This window comes from Camelus bactrianus, chromosome 30 (genome assembly GCF_048773025.1).
Source record: "Camelus bactrianus isolate YW-2024 breed Bactrian camel chromosome 30, ASM4877302v1, whole genome shotgun sequence".
Taxonomy (NCBI): Eukaryota; Metazoa; Chordata; class Mammalia; order Artiodactyla; family Camelidae; genus Camelus; species Camelus bactrianus.
Window position 1 is genome coordinate 28,446,664 of NC_133568.1, and position 14,984 is coordinate 28,461,647.

The 14,984-nt window shown below is 45.1% G+C and overlaps 1 protein-coding gene across 6 annotated transcripts in view; it reads left to right on the forward strand.

The window, feature by feature from the left end:
* ZNF236 (zinc finger protein 236) overlaps nt 1-14,984 on the forward strand; it is an 81,712-nt gene that overhangs the window by 12,221 nt on the left and 54,507 nt on the right. For 5 of the 6 annotated variants that reach the window (XM_074355188.1, XM_074355193.1, XM_074355189.1 and 2 more), the window contains 6 exons: nt 2,227-2,405; nt 4,810-4,934; nt 5,193-5,365; nt 8,151-8,294; nt 10,863-11,066; nt 11,906-12,134. In XM_074355188.1, the coding sequence (XP_074211289.1) occupies nt 2,227-2,405; nt 4,810-4,934; nt 5,193-5,365; nt 8,151-8,294; nt 10,863-11,066; nt 11,906-12,134 (1,054 nt within the window). Of the gene's footprint in view, nt 1-2,226; nt 2,406-4,809; nt 4,935-5,192; nt 5,366-5,446; nt 7,314-8,150; nt 8,295-10,862; nt 11,067-11,905; nt 12,135-14,984 lie in introns of those variants that run through there. The other variant, XM_074355192.1, reaches the window with a different exon arrangement.

Sequence of the window (14,984 nt, forward strand, 5' to 3'; positions counted from 1 at the left end):
TCTCTTAGATCAGTAAATAATCATAGGAGAAGAAAAGGGTGGAATAGTCAGGACAGAGGCTTCTACAGCTGTGCCCTGGAGCTGGGGGAAAGCTTCTCCCTTGTCGTTGGGCTGCCAGGAGAGGGGCCCTGAGAGTGGGCAGTGATACTCAGTAACCTGACCTCAGCGACCCCTGCCGAACAGGAATTCAGGACTAGTGAGTTCACAGTAACTGAATGGCAAAAAAGGCTTTGCTATGTGAAGATGTATTGGCAATATGTAAAAAATTGGGTGTTCTTTTTAACACAGTGGTTGTATTAGGGTAGAAGTTCAGAGTTTTCCTCTGTCACCTGGCATTCTGGTGTCTGCAGTACAGACCTGGGGTGCATTTGAGACTGCCCAACATCCCCCTTGCTCTGTTCTCCCCAAGTGTCACCTGTACACATGGTTTACAGTGAGAAGACGGAGGAAGAGGGGGCGCACCTGCTCCATGAAGCATGACCCATGGCTGAGTGTTTGTGCTGCTGGTGCCCCAGTGGGAGAACCGCGTCATCACCGGGCCATCAGTGCTTAGGAAGGTGGGGAAACCGAGTTTTAGTCATATGCCCAGCCAAGAGGTCTGTGCTTGCAGCAGAGAAGAGCAGGTTCTGGGACAGTCATCAGTCTTTTCCGTACGTGTTAGTAGTACATTTTAGCTACCTTTGCCTCTTGTGTGTGCTTTTATTTCTCAGTTAATTGGTTTGAATATGATATATTAGTAATAGCTGCAGGAATAATTCCTTATCTTTAGTCCCATTTAAAAGTCACCTGTAAGAATCCAGCTAAGATGGATGCAGCAAATTGTGTTTTCTTTCTGTTTTTCTTTCTGTTTAGATACTTCTTTATTTTTGACAGTTTCCTAGAAAGAATTTTCTTTGTTGTCAGTGAGTTACTCAGAGTCTAGTAGTTCACTGATCCCTTAAATTATTATATAATAATACTTATTCAGAGTTGGTTAAGTTGAAGTCATTATTGGGTTGCTCAGAGTGCCCATCCATCCTCGTCTTTTCTGCAGAGGATGCTCTGAGTAGCAGCAGCGAACAGCCTCACCTTAATGCAGGTTTTATACCTCCATGCGGCTGATCACAGTGATCAGGAGAAGTCTGCTGGGAAGAAATAGCTACGTGTTTTGTTGTTTGGAAATAACAGTGATGCTCACTGACAGGTTACACTCATTCTTTTCCATGTCTGGATAGTTCATTTTGAGGATCATTTAAGTAAGTAATTGTATTATGGGACTTCGAGTGAGTAAACTAACTGAACTTTGTACTAAGTCGGCAGTCCTTACTGACCCAAGCCATTCTGAGTACGTCCTGTGTGCTGTGCACTTGTCCGCCTCTTACATGCATCCTTTTATTTAACTTTATGACAGCCCTGTGCGGCAGGTACTGCTGGCATCACCATTTCACGGGCTTGGAGTGGTCAGCTCACCTGAATGCACACAGATGGTGACTGGCAGCCTTTGTGTGAACTAGGACCCCACCCCAGCACGTCTGGGCCAGTGTTATCGTAATTAAAATAGGAGTGGCTTAAAATTTATAGTGGCTGTATTTTAAAAAGTTAAAAGAAAATGTGAAATAAAATTTGTTTTAATATATTTTACTTATGAAAATAAATCCAAAATATTATAATTGCTAATATAATTAATTCATAATATAATTTCATGAAGTCTTTGAAATCTTGTGTGTGTTTTACACTTATTCCACAGCTCTGTTCAGTCTGTACCTATTTCAGGTGCTCAGCAAGCCACTTCTGGGCAGAGTCCCAGATTTTTCTGTAATTGACTGATAGGCGTTTTCATTTAAAAATCTACCAGCTGTCATTTTCGTTAAAGGTAGTCCATTAAACTATTATCTTAATTTGAATTCTGTCCTGATTCTTTTGTGTTGAAGTCACTCTGCTTCTCTTTGACGTTTTCACAGAGTAGATGGACAAAATGCCATTGACCCAACAGCCAGTTTGAAACAGTTCACTTTGCTTAAAAATTGTATTGTTTTCTCATCCTTTTCCCTGTGTTTCTATCAGGAAAGAAATGATTTTTATTTATTCCTATTAGGATAGAATGATATATTTTTTGAGAGGCAAAAATATGTGAGTGTTTGTTCCAAAGGAAAGTGCAGTTCATGCCCAGCTGTTGACAGCACGAGTGTTTTTGGGAAGCCGTGCTCTGGAGTGCTTGCTCCGCTCACAGGCGCTCTCCGTCCGCAGAACCTCATCTGCGCCGAGTGTGGGGACGAGTTCGCGCTGCAGAGCCAGCTGGCCGTGCACATGGAGGAGCACCGCCAGGAGCTGGCTGGGCGCCGCGCACGCACCTGCAAGGCCTGCGGGAAGGACTTCGAGACGTCCTCACAGCTGAAGGAGCACATGAAGACCCACTATAAGATCAGGTATGAGCCTGTGCTTGGGCTACACAATTATGTGGTATGGTAAAAATCTGCATACTTTGCTGTGATTGGTTAAAAATCTTGGCTACTTTAGAAACGAGCACACAGCAACTGATCAGGTGTGGTGTCAGGGTGTCTGTTACAATCTGGTTATCACGTGTCATGTCTACAGTAGGAAAGGTAAGATTGAAAATTAAAAATAGGTGTCAGGCTGCATGGGTAAGAATGTTTAGCTCTTTGATAATGTTAAAAGCTGTAGAGCTAGGAATTGGCAGTACATTTTTATGGGCAGGTAATGAGGTGTACAGGGCCAGATTAGCACCCTTTTTATTGACCTGGTTTATTTATACTGCCTGTTTAGAACTTACATGTGCCTGACACTGTACTTAGTGTGTATATAAATATGTAAACACAACTTCATTTAATCATTACAAACAACCATTCAGGCCTGGATACTTTTCTGTCCCCATTTTGCAGGTGAGAAAACCTAGATTCCAGAAGTCAAGTGACTTTCACAAGGTTTTACAGCTCTTAGGTCAAGTGTTAGGGATTTAAACCCCAGGAGTCTCATTTTAGAGCTCGTGATATTAGCAACCCTGCCTGTATTTAAAACATATGGATTTATTCCTAGTATACCTTAACACGTTTCTCAAAATTTTGTAGTTGACCTAGTCCTGATTGTATAGTTTTTCTGATATTTCCTTTTCTTAATAAAATGAAATACAAAGTTCTTCTGGCCCTTTGTGCTCAAGTTAGCAGATGGTGACAATCAGTAGTCACACTCATTGAACTAATCTCTACAGCAAACTGTAAAAGCCAGCATTAATTAACGTTTTCACTGTAATATCAGTTTAACTTGCCACCATTCCAAATTTCAGTATTTAGGAAATACCTATACTTTTTAACAACCACCATCACCAAGTAACAAAGTTTATAAAATGCTGGAACACTTTGTGGTATTTATTTACCATTTTAGGCATTGTGTTTTAGAAATGTGATGACCCCCAGTGGTCCGCATTCTCTCCTCTCTCCCACCTGCTTCACTTGTTGGTGACCACTGTGGTTCCCGCCAAATACTTCGTGATGTCAGTAATTTTTAAACCCCTCCAATGCAATGCGTGTGCTCTGTCACACCAGGTTTTTATTTTGATGAAGTTTTATCACAGGCACTTTGTGTCCCTGAAGGTTTTGGAGAGATGATTGGGGATATTTTAGGGGCCACCATGCACTAGACCACACTGGCTCTGAGTCTTTGGGAGCCAGCAGGCCATCTGACTCAGGGAGCTGTCATTTTATCCAGGCAGACACAGTGACGGAGTGGAGGGAGGGTCAGTGCGCAGCCTCAGAGAGTGGTGGGTAGGGAGGGATGTGGGACTGGACTCCCTGGGGCAATACTCCGGGGTGGGGCCGTGTGGTGAGAGGCCTGTTTGTGTAGCTTTTCCCAGCAGGAGCACTGCCAGTGGGCCTAGGGGAGGAGGGTCCTACAGGCCTGGGTGGCTGGGGCTTCCAGGTGAGGGAGAGCAGTCGCCGCCATCTCAGTAGCTATGGGCATTCTGCGCTTGACCAGAGAGGAGCCTGTGACAGAGGGGAGCCTGCTGGGGCTGAGTGTGAGGGTGGCAGGCCCAGGGGCTGAGGGTACCTGAGGCCATCCCGGGAATGAGGATTTTATCTCAGGCGCAGTGGGGGAGCTGGAGGGTTTTACACAGGCAGGGCCTGCCCAGCCTTCGTGGTATGGCGTGGCTGCTGGGTGGTGGCCCGGTGGTCAGGGCAACGGGAGGATGCTGTTGTAAGACGTGGTGGCTGCAGAGTTTAGAGACAGGAGCATCCTGGGGGCTGTCTGGGGTGAGACCAGCAGCTTTTGGAGGTGGGCTTGATGTCAGGAGTGAGGGAGAGGGAAGAACCCAGGGTGACATCAAAGGTTGAGGTTGCCCAACTGGGAGTTTCCTGTCATAAGAGGAGCAGGCCGAGAGTCAGGCGAGAGTTACGTTTGTCACTTGGTAGATTTGAGCGCCGATCGGCCTTTCAGATGTTAGGTGTATGGGGCTGGTGCTCCCCGGAGGGATCAGACTTGTTGGAGGCGGGACTTGGAATCCTCAGCACCTGGGAGACTGGAAGAGGGAGCATGGGCTTGAGTCTGTGTGGAAACTATACCTGCCCGGTCTTTGCATTTGGCCATCACAGGTAAAGCGCTGTCTCGAGAGACGTTCCGACCTTTCCCCCTCCAAGAATGGGTTTATGATACTGGATACACGTGTGTGTGTGTGCTGGACACTTGCACTTGTATGTGGTTAATTTCTCATTAAAGTGCTCACGACCAGTCGGCTGGATGTTGGGGTAGGACTTAGCTGGGAAGGGATCCTGTATGGGAGGGGGAGGCTTTCTGAGTGCCCCACTCTGCGTCTACCAGGGTGTCCGGCACGAGGCCCTACAATCGGAACATCGACAGGAGCGGGTTCACGTACTCCTGCCCCCACTGCGGGAAGACGTTCCAGAAGCCGAGTCAGCTCACTCGGCACATCAGGATACACACAGGTACGAGGATTTAGGACGGGGCCTGGGGGAGGGATGGGCCTCAGCCTGCTGACCTGGGATTTAATCCGACCTTTCTGTGTTTGCTGCTGTGCCCGTGGTGCTAGTCCTGAGGTTTTGAGTTGGCCCCGGGGTGCAGTCCGGGAGGTGTGCTGCCGGGGAGGGTCTTGAGTCTGGGTAACGTATATACGTATTTCTCTCTTAATCCATCAGATGCCCACACAACACGGGGTTACATTTGGACCGTTTTTCTTCCCCTAGGTGAAAGGCCGTTTAAATGCAGTGAGTGTGGTAAAGCTTTTAACCAGAAGGGGGCGCTGCAGACCCACATGATTAAGCACACGGGTGAGAAGCCCCACGCCTGCGCCTTCTGCCCCGCTGCCTTTTCTCAGAAGGGGAACCTCCAGTCGCACGTGCAGAGAGTTCACTCAGAGGTACGGCGCCCTGGGGCGCACTCAGAGGTGCACAGCGCGTCCAGGCCACGCGCTGGCTCCTGCCTTAATGAGCGGGCCAGAGAAGTTCTGCTTTAAAATGCAGATGAAGTGTCTGTGCAGAACAGACCCTGTGTAAAAATATAAAAATAATATATATACGTACGTATGTATGTATACACACACGTACATGCACCTATATCTATATACATGTGAACCTTTTTGGCTTATACATGGGAGAAATTTAAAATACTGTTTTTCATCTTTTTACTAATAATATTATAGCTTTGATGAAGAACTATTTGAAAATAATCATAATTTTAAAAAATTTATTTATTTTACAATGCCATAGTTTTTAAATTGAAGTATAGTTGGTGTACAATATTATACGTTACAGCTGTATGATGTAATGATTCACAAGTTTTTAAAGGTTAGACTCCATTTGTAGTTACTATAAGCTATTGTCTCTCTTCCCCGTGTTGCACATCCTTGTAGCTTATCTTACACCTGATAGTTTGTACCTCTTAATCCTCCACCTCCATTTTGCTCCTCCCTCTCCCCATCCTCGCTGGTAACCACTAGTTCCTTCTCTACATCTGTGCGTCTGTTTCTTTTCTGTTATATTCGCTTGTCTGTGGTACTTTTTAGATTCCACATGTCAGTGATCTCTTACAGTATTTGTCTTGCTCTGGCTGACTTACTTCACTCAGCATAATGCCCTCCAGGTCCATCCATGCTGTGCACCAGAAGCTAACACAACATTTTAAATCAACTGTACTTCAATTAAAAAGCAAACAAACAACACATTTAAGATACGGGCAAAAGAACCGAACATTCTTTGAGAAGAGGAAATGCGATGGCCAACAGGAGCAGGAAAAGCTGCTCAGCATCACTAATACCAGGGGAATGCAAATCAAAGTCACAGTGAGACACCGTCTCACACCTGTTCGGAATGGCCATCATCAAAAAGAACACAAATAACAAATTTTGGCAAGGATGTGGAGAAAAGGGAACCCTGGTACACTGTTGGTGGGAACGCAGATTGGTGCAGCCACTGTGGAAAAGAATAAATATGGAGGTTTCTCAAAAACCCAAAACCAGAACCACCACATGGCCCAGCAATTCCAGCCCTGGGCACATACCCAAGAATAATACCTTTGTCGGTCACAGCCCATCAGTCTGAATGTTAATGTATTTCATCCCGTTAGCAAACCTGAAGCACAGACATCGTCAAGTGTAAGGACTTGAAAGACAAGAAGTAAAATTTGGGAAGAAAGTATTTTTCCCATTGCTAGTATTGCCACCCTTACGTACAGCTCCATTCACATTGTCTATCAAACAGAGTTCTGGTCGGCTGATTTCCCTCCCTGTTGCGTGTTAACTGTTTCAGTGAAACTGATGTTCCCACTTTCTTGTCTCCAGATAATACTGATTTGTAAACCTCTGGAAATACTTCTCTTGAGCCGGTTAACCTTTGCTCTTATTAATTGTCATGATTTGGTCCTACTTAGTCTAACTGTAGATTATGAAGAAATCTTTAAGCAAGACAAATATTTTATCATGGATTATTCATTTTATATAGCTGTCTTGGAGAATGAAAAGTACGTTCCTAAAAGCAAATGTGTATCGTTTTATTTTCTCCTGGGAGTGAATCCTTCAGTAACACTAAGATGAAGAAATCCCTGCATACGTCATAGAGTTTGTAAGCAGATTCAGAATTTCAAATGCAGTGAGTTACTTTTGAAAACTAAGTTTTATCATCCAAGACCAGAGACACGGGGACGAGCTGTAAACGTCAGGTTGCCGCTGGCTCTCAGGGGAGTAAATTTGGCCGCGTGGCTTACCCTTGAGGAGCTGCCCTGCATGAAGACGGCGGCTGAGCAGCGGTAGTGTGTCTGTGCAGCACCAGGAATCTAGGTGGACTCAGAACAGCCCTGGGATGTGCCCGCAGGTGCGCCCGTGTTTGGGAAACTCTTCTGGGGGGCTGGGCACCCTCCTGTCCCCCGGCCTAGAGACCCCATGGGACCTGTGGTGGGACAGATCACTGTTCCAGAAACGACCTATGCAGATTCATTTGTGTATCTTACCTAATCCTTGATGAAGCTAAAGCAGTAAATTTGGTTCTGAACAAGGTGCTGGACAGAGTGGAGGCCTCATCCAGGTTCACAGGGCCGATCACTTGTCAACCAGCCGTCGTAACTGACGCACACACGCTGCTCTTGAGCGGCAGGGAGTATGTTCTAGATGCTCTCTCTGTGTCTGGATGTCCCGTTCGTCCTACTGCTCCCTCTAGTCCACTTTCAGGTCTATCGTGGTTTTAAAAAGCAGTCAGTGATGTGGACTGTCGGAGCTGGTGATGGGAAATTTATGTATTGTGTCACCATCATTCCTAACGTGTGTGTTTAAGGATTGGTCAGAGTCGTATTTATATCTGACTGTCACACCTGGGTTATTGAGCATTGTACTTTTAACCGGTTAAGAAATTGAGAACACGTCAGACTTTTTTTTTTCAACCAGGTCACAATAACTGAAAACTATGATTTTTTTCACTCCTGAACCAGTTCAAATTTTTGGAAAAGACTGAAACTTCAATTAATCTCATACTGGCAGTGTTGACTAAAGATTGGGTCATTGATTCTAGAGCTGTTTAACTTAAGAGAGAAAGTGTGATAAAGGGTTAGATTATTTCTGTCATTTTTAATTGAATGATAAATTATGATTTGTCACAAGTTAAATATTTTAATCTAACAATTAATTGTAAAAAATCACTTTTTTTTAATTCTTTAAGGTCAAGAATGGCCCTACTTATAACTGTACGGAATGTAGTTGTGTGTTTAAAAGCTTGGGCAGCCTGAACACGCACATCAGCAAGATGCACATGGGCGGGCCGCAGAGCGCCGCCGGCGCCGCGGAGGCAGCCCACGTGCTGACGGTGAGTGGAATGTGTTCTCTCCCCGAAGTCGGCCGTCTTAGTTGTGACCGACCTTTAACACTACTGTTATATAGGTTATGATTTAGTACCATAAAGGTGCTATAAAGTTTCCCGTATGGACGTATGGTGCTACTTTGTTTAGTGAAAGAAAATCAATTTTTAAAAATAATTTAGAAGAATAGTACATGATTCCAAATTTCTGGACTGTCATCTCAACCAAGTTAAAAATAAGACAGAATCATTACTTTTTGAAATTGTGATTCTTAACAGTGTTGTTGATGATTATTATCGAATGTCCTTTTTCCTTATGTTTTAATTTAACAGTCACTTCTCTTTTTAAGGTAATAGTTCTCCGTCTCTAATGTGACAGTGGTATTTTTTACTGAGACTTTGGGCTTTTGGGAAACGAAATTGTATTTTCCAGCACATGTATTTAAAACTGTGACTTGAAACACACGCACTTTATTCTTTTTCTGTGGCTCAGCCTCGCCCTGCTGCCTCCGCTGCCCTCGTGGCTGAGAAGGCAGCTCTCACCTGCCACCCGGGGCGCTGAGTGTGGCGTCCCGGCAGCCCTCGGCCGGACGGACGTGCCCAGCGTCGGTGCAGCTCAGGAGTGCAGTTGGTTGGTAGTTTGTGTTAAGTCAACAGCTGCCTCTGACCAGAATAGAAAATAGGCCTCGTTTGCTTTTAGTTCCCAGGCATGAGGTTCATTTAGTGTTTGTTTTTCCCTTTCTTTTCTCACAATACTTGTAGCTTGGGATGGTTCCTCAGCTTACTCTCGATCAGGGAGAATTCTGTGAAGAAGTTCTAATGCTGGGGAATAATTAGAGTATGATAATTCTACTTAGAGTCTTAAATTCTACTTAGGATTGAGTATTTTTTAAATAAAATTTTCAGTGTATAAATCAAGCGGATACTAGAGTTTTCACCATTTCCTTTGGCAATATGCAAATCAAATACGTAGCTGTAGAGAATTACCTGGCATGATAATTCAGATTATTTAAAAATTTTATGTTCTCAGTAAAACCAGCAGATGTTGTACAGGGGCTTGGAAACTAGTAAGCTACCCCGCCTTTCCCCTGGTTCGTGTGTGTTCTGCCTCAGGATGCACAGACTGCCCCCAGGACTACCTAGGAATCCATTCAGCCGCCTAAACACTGCCTCTTATGTTGCCTCTCCCATTTTGACTCTTGGCCTTTTTGCTTTACTTTTGAGAGTTTTTTTCAACTTTATCTTATGACTCTTCATTGAATTTTTTTTAAGCTAGTAAGGTTTTTAATTTCTGAGATCTGTCCTTCGTGATCTTACTGTTTCTTTTTCAAGATACTCTTTTCTGGTTTGATGCACTTTCCTTTGAGATCTAAATAGCATTTCTTTTAAAAGTTCTCTTCTTCTCCTTGAGTACCTGTCTTGGTCATCTCCTCGCCCCTCCCTCTTCAGATACCTTGTGATGATCAGTTGCCTGTGTTAAAGACGAGGCGGCCATAAACCCGCCTCTGAGCTTTTTGTGCGTGAGCAGAGCTGGTTGATCACCAGGGTTACTTTACATGTGATTGGCCAGGGAGCCAGCTCTTAAACTTGGGGTCCCCGGTGGCAGAAGGCAGAAGACTATTTTGTTTAATCAGGGGACTAAGGATACAGAAGGTGGCAATCCCCTATTTCTCTGCCTGAAGGTAGGTCCCTCACTGCCTTCTGTTCTGTGGAGGAAGACAGGCCAAAGTAATTTTCCACCGTCTTTTATTCCTTTAATTAATAGACTTTCTTTCTTTTTTTCTTTCTTTTTACTTTATTTTAGTTGAAGTATAGTCAGTTTACAATGTGATGTTTATTTTTTAGAGCAGTTGTAGGCATATAGTAAAGCTGAGCGGAAAGCACAGAGAACTGGCGAAGACTCCCCTGCACCGACACCCGTGGTTACCCTCGTCCTGACTGCAGGCAGGGGACGGCGCAGTGGTCACCACCGATGGGCGAACACTGGTGTGTCGTGATAGAGGGGCTGGGCAGGCTTGGCTGGTGTGACGTCGGCTGTCCCCCAGCCCAGCGCCACGCGGGGTGGGCTCTGCCTGCCGTCTCTGGGTGCAGCCGTTCAGATTCCTGGGTCTCTGAGGAATCGGATTGGCTCTCTCCTCAGATATCCTGGCTATAGCTTTTCAGGACATTTATTCCTCCAGTGCCACTGTTTTTCAGGAATTTTTGGAGTATTTTAGACCAAAGTGATTCCTTTTTTATTTTCTGCAGTTTGTGACTGTTTTATTCCTTCATTTTGATGGGCTAAAGGGAGGTGAGGTTTGTGTGCTCAGTCCCTCACCTGGTAGTCATAGTTTCTGTTGCCACTTAAGACTTTAGGAAACTGTAGTAGAAGAATTCATTGAATATGTTCCTCTAAGAGCCAGTTCTGTGTCTTAACTTGAAAATCCGTGAGACATTTTATTTAAAATTTATGTTTGGAATATTGTGATATTTTAATGCTCACAAGGAAGATATGCTAGTTTCTTTCCTTGTTTTCTTTAAGTGGATATACAAATTACTGTAATTGTTTACCTTAATGAAACTGTTGCTGTGTTTCAGGCCACGCTGTTTCAGGCTTTACCTCTTCAGCAGACGGACGTCCAAGTCACGTCCGCGTCGAGCCAGCAGGGCTCGCAGGCAGTGACGGACGTCATCCAGCAGCTGCTGGAGCTGTCAGAGCCGGGGCCGGGGGAGGCCAGCCAGCCCCCTCAGGCTGGCCAGCAGCTCAGCATCACCGTGGGGATCAGCCAGGACATCTTACAGGTGAGACGCACCTGCCTGCTCTCGTCCGGGTTTCAGTGCTGACAGATGGTCAGGGCTTGTCGGAGTAAAGGGATCTTCATTAAAAATGTGTCCTAATTGAAAAATTACATTGAAACAAAATATACCTATTTAATTACTTACGGACAGTGCAGGATTTGAAATGATTTATTAATCCCTAAGTTACAAAAAGTATAAAACCCTAATTTTTTCTCTGTAAGTGAATTTTACTTGAAAAGAGTAGGCTTCTCAGAACTTTCTTGTATCTGTCCCTGTTGACAGACGGGTACGAGATGTGTCGTTCTTCCGGCTGTGGCTCCCCTGTAACTCCTTCCAGACAGTCCCTCCTCCCCCGCACCAGGGGACCCAGGAAGAGGGTGGGGGGAGGGGGAGGGAGCAGAGTGCTCTTCTGAATCTCGCTGTTAGTCACAGTCTTCATTTCCAAACATAGAGGCCCGGTTGTGAAAGCTCTCAGGATGTCCTGAAGGTCATGAGGGCGAGCCCAGTATAATTTAAAACAGTGATCCCCAAATCGGCTACAGACAACCGAAGTTGTCTGAGGTAAAATTTCTAACAGTTGAATTAATTCATTTTAATTCCCTTTAATTTAGAAATGTAAATGCTTGGCATGCTGAATTTTGGGTGGAGGTGAGATGTCAGATATGAAAAGGGACACTTCAGCCCTGGGGTTTGGAGCTTCACCTGTGGGAGTGGAGGCTATCCCTGCAGCGGGGCAGGGTTAGGATTCCACAGGCCGAGCTTTCTGGCGTCTTGGTGGTTGATTTTGACAGGTAGGTCTGGGCCGTCATGTCTCCTAACCTCCTAGTTTTGTTCTGTCTCAGCAAGCCTTAGAAAACAGTGGGCTGTCTTCAATTCCAGTTGCAGCGCCTCCTAGCGAGCCCAGCCACGCCAAGACCTCGGCGGCACAGGGGCAGAATCCTGCCGCCCCCGACGTTTCATGTGAGCCGACGGACCCTGTGGACACAGAGCAAGGAAAAGAGCAGGAAAGCACAGAGAAGTTGGAAAAGAAGGAAAAAAAGATTCTGAAGAAGAAATCACCATTTCTACCTGGTAATTTTAACGTACTTTAAGGTATAGACATTTTGGGTGGTTTATATTTAAGTTAGGTTTTTTTTTTGAGTATAAAATCTTACTGAGTCTTTTTTTTTAATGGAAGTCGAGTCAGTTTACAATGTTGTGTCAGTTTCTGGTGCACAGCAGACAGTTCAGTCATACACGTGAAACGTGCCCTCCTTTTTCTTCTGAAAGTAATACGTTTGTTGAAGCTTCTGATGATATCTCCCTAATAGCATTTATTTGTCATAAAGTTTGTTTAGCTTCTCTCTTTCCCATGGGCTGCCTTTGTCCCCCACTAGGGCCCCTCTGGACCTGTCCCTGTCCTGGCGAGGTCTGACTCCTCTCCCCTGCTGTCAGGCCCTGCCTTCCTGCCAGGCCTTCTTCTCATGGCTGAGCTGCCTCCTTTGTACCCAGTGCTGCCACGTGTGGCCTCTAAGGTGCAGCTTCTCTGCTGAAGCCCTGCGGCTCCCGTCACCCCCGGCTCCCCGTCTGCCTTAGAGCCCCGCGTCCTACCCCAGCCTGCGTCCAGTCTCTCCCCTCCCCTGTTGCTGGCTTCTGTTACGGTGACGATGGATTCCTGACATCTTCTGAACATTGTCACGTGTTCTGAATGCCACATATTTCCACAGGCTTTTCTGCAGCACAGATGTCTTCTTCCCGCCCCTCCTGTTCTCTGTCAAAATGCGGGCAGTCATCCGAGTTCAGCCCTGCAGCCTCTGGTGGGAACACCCGGGGCACACTCTGCTCCTCTCGGCCAGCAGCAGAATTGTCCTGGCTCCTGCCTGTGGGCTCCCGGAACACAGCCCGCAGCCCCCACACCCCGTAGTGCTCGGTGCGGCAGGTGCATGGGGCAAGTGCTGCTGAGTCTGACTTGGCTAAAATAGATTCCTCCCTTCTGGGCAAAAGGGCTTCTATAAAAATACCTTGTTTTCTACCCCTCCCAAGTGTCTTGGGAACAAGTGCTTTCTTGCTGCAAAGTATGGAAAACACTGTCACCTCTGTTAACACTTCTCTCTGAGAAGCATTTTTTCATTGTTAACTTGTGCTTGTGAACTCCTTGTTTCTCAGCCCACAAAACGTTGTGGTTCTGTTTTCCTTTTTCTCTTGATCTGACCCGTCCTCCCCTAGTGAAAAATAGTATGATGGAATCCCAGCAGTTTATCGCCTGGGTCTTCCTGGGAGCTAGGGAGGCAAGGAGGAGGAAGAGGGCCACTCCACATACTTCCAGTACCCGAATGGGAGCGTGTAGGTTGCAGGTTAGCTGAGCATCCTTGAGTGTCTCCTTTACACGCACCTGGTGACTGAGGGAAAGCCACGGTCCGTGTGGAAGCTTTCACGTGAGTTTTTGCTGCCTGCCGTCCGGCTGCCGCGCTGAGCCTGTGAGGACGCTCTGTCGTGGTGCCACACTCCTCCAGGCAAAGGGCTGCACCTGGCTTCCCGAAAACGCTGGGCAGCAGTGGCTTCCTAAACTGAGGGAGTGGGACTTCGTTCCTGGTCATTGCATATCTTTAGGTGTTAGAAACAGCTTTCTTTTTTGTACTGACTAAGCATTAGATGGAGATTTCAGAATGGAATTGCAGTTAACCTTATTATGCATTATTTTAATGTGGAGTGTTGTGCTTGTAAAGATTACGTACATTAATTTTTGAAATATTTGAATGAGTTAGATACTTAGAGTACTGAACAAGTTTATGTAGTTCTAGTAAATTTTAGATTAAACGTGATCCTTTATACAAATTGGAGCCAGCTCTTCTTTTTCCCCTTATTGGAAGTCCTGAGGGTTGAACTCAGGACCTCGTGCCAAGCACGTGCTCTAACCACTGAGCTGTACCTCCAGCCCCAGCTTTTTGTTTTGTTTTAATCATCTCTCTCATATTGTAATGAGAAAATTATTGGGGACATGTTTCTATATAGAGATACTCCTTTCGATTAAAACTTTTTAGGGACCAGCATACTTTTAATGTAATGATTATTTCTGAAAATACCCCTGCGAGGATAGTTGAATACCATTTGATACACTAACAAGGCCATGAGCAAATTATTCCGTCCATAAGTCATAACATTTTCTTAACAGTTTACAATTAACCTTAAATATATTTCCAAATTGAACATACTCTGCCATCTAAAGCTATCGCTATTTGATTTATTCAGTTTTGTGAGAGTGAATGTTTTTAGTAGAATTTGCTTTGTTATTATAAGAGGTGTTTTGTGTACGAATAAAACATTTAACAAACGCTTTTATATTTATCGTGAAACTTGTGACATATAAATTATTGTGACGTTTTAATAAAGTTTGAAATTTATCATTGTAGTAAAATACTGGCTGTGTAGAAATCACAGTGAGAGGTGTTTTGGAAAGCCAGCGACTTACTCCCTTAGCGCAGTGGCGGTGTGACTGTTTTGTGAGGAAACCTTTGTGAAGACCAGAGGGATGTCACCTCTTAGGCCAGAGCACGCCCTCGGTGGCGTGGCTCCTCATGGGCTTGGGCTTACTCTGTGAGCTCCGAGGGGCGACACCCGTGGCCGGTAGGGGTGCACGGCTCCAGGATGCCATGGGCTTTAGCTTCATCTGCTGTTTAAAAATACATTTTTATCCCCTGCATGCTGTTTTCAATTCCTGGTAACAGCCTTTCCTCTGCTTTCTTATTTTGCTGCTTGTAATCTGCTAAGTGCTTGGAGATCTGATAAACTATGACTTATATAATTTACATAAAAACTAAGTATAAATTGATTCTTGGTGAGAACCTTTGCAACCTTTGTGATTTTTCTTAAAATAACATGCATGAACATCTTGGATTTTTATTTATATCTACTTCAGATAATTCAAGATGCCAACCTATTTTG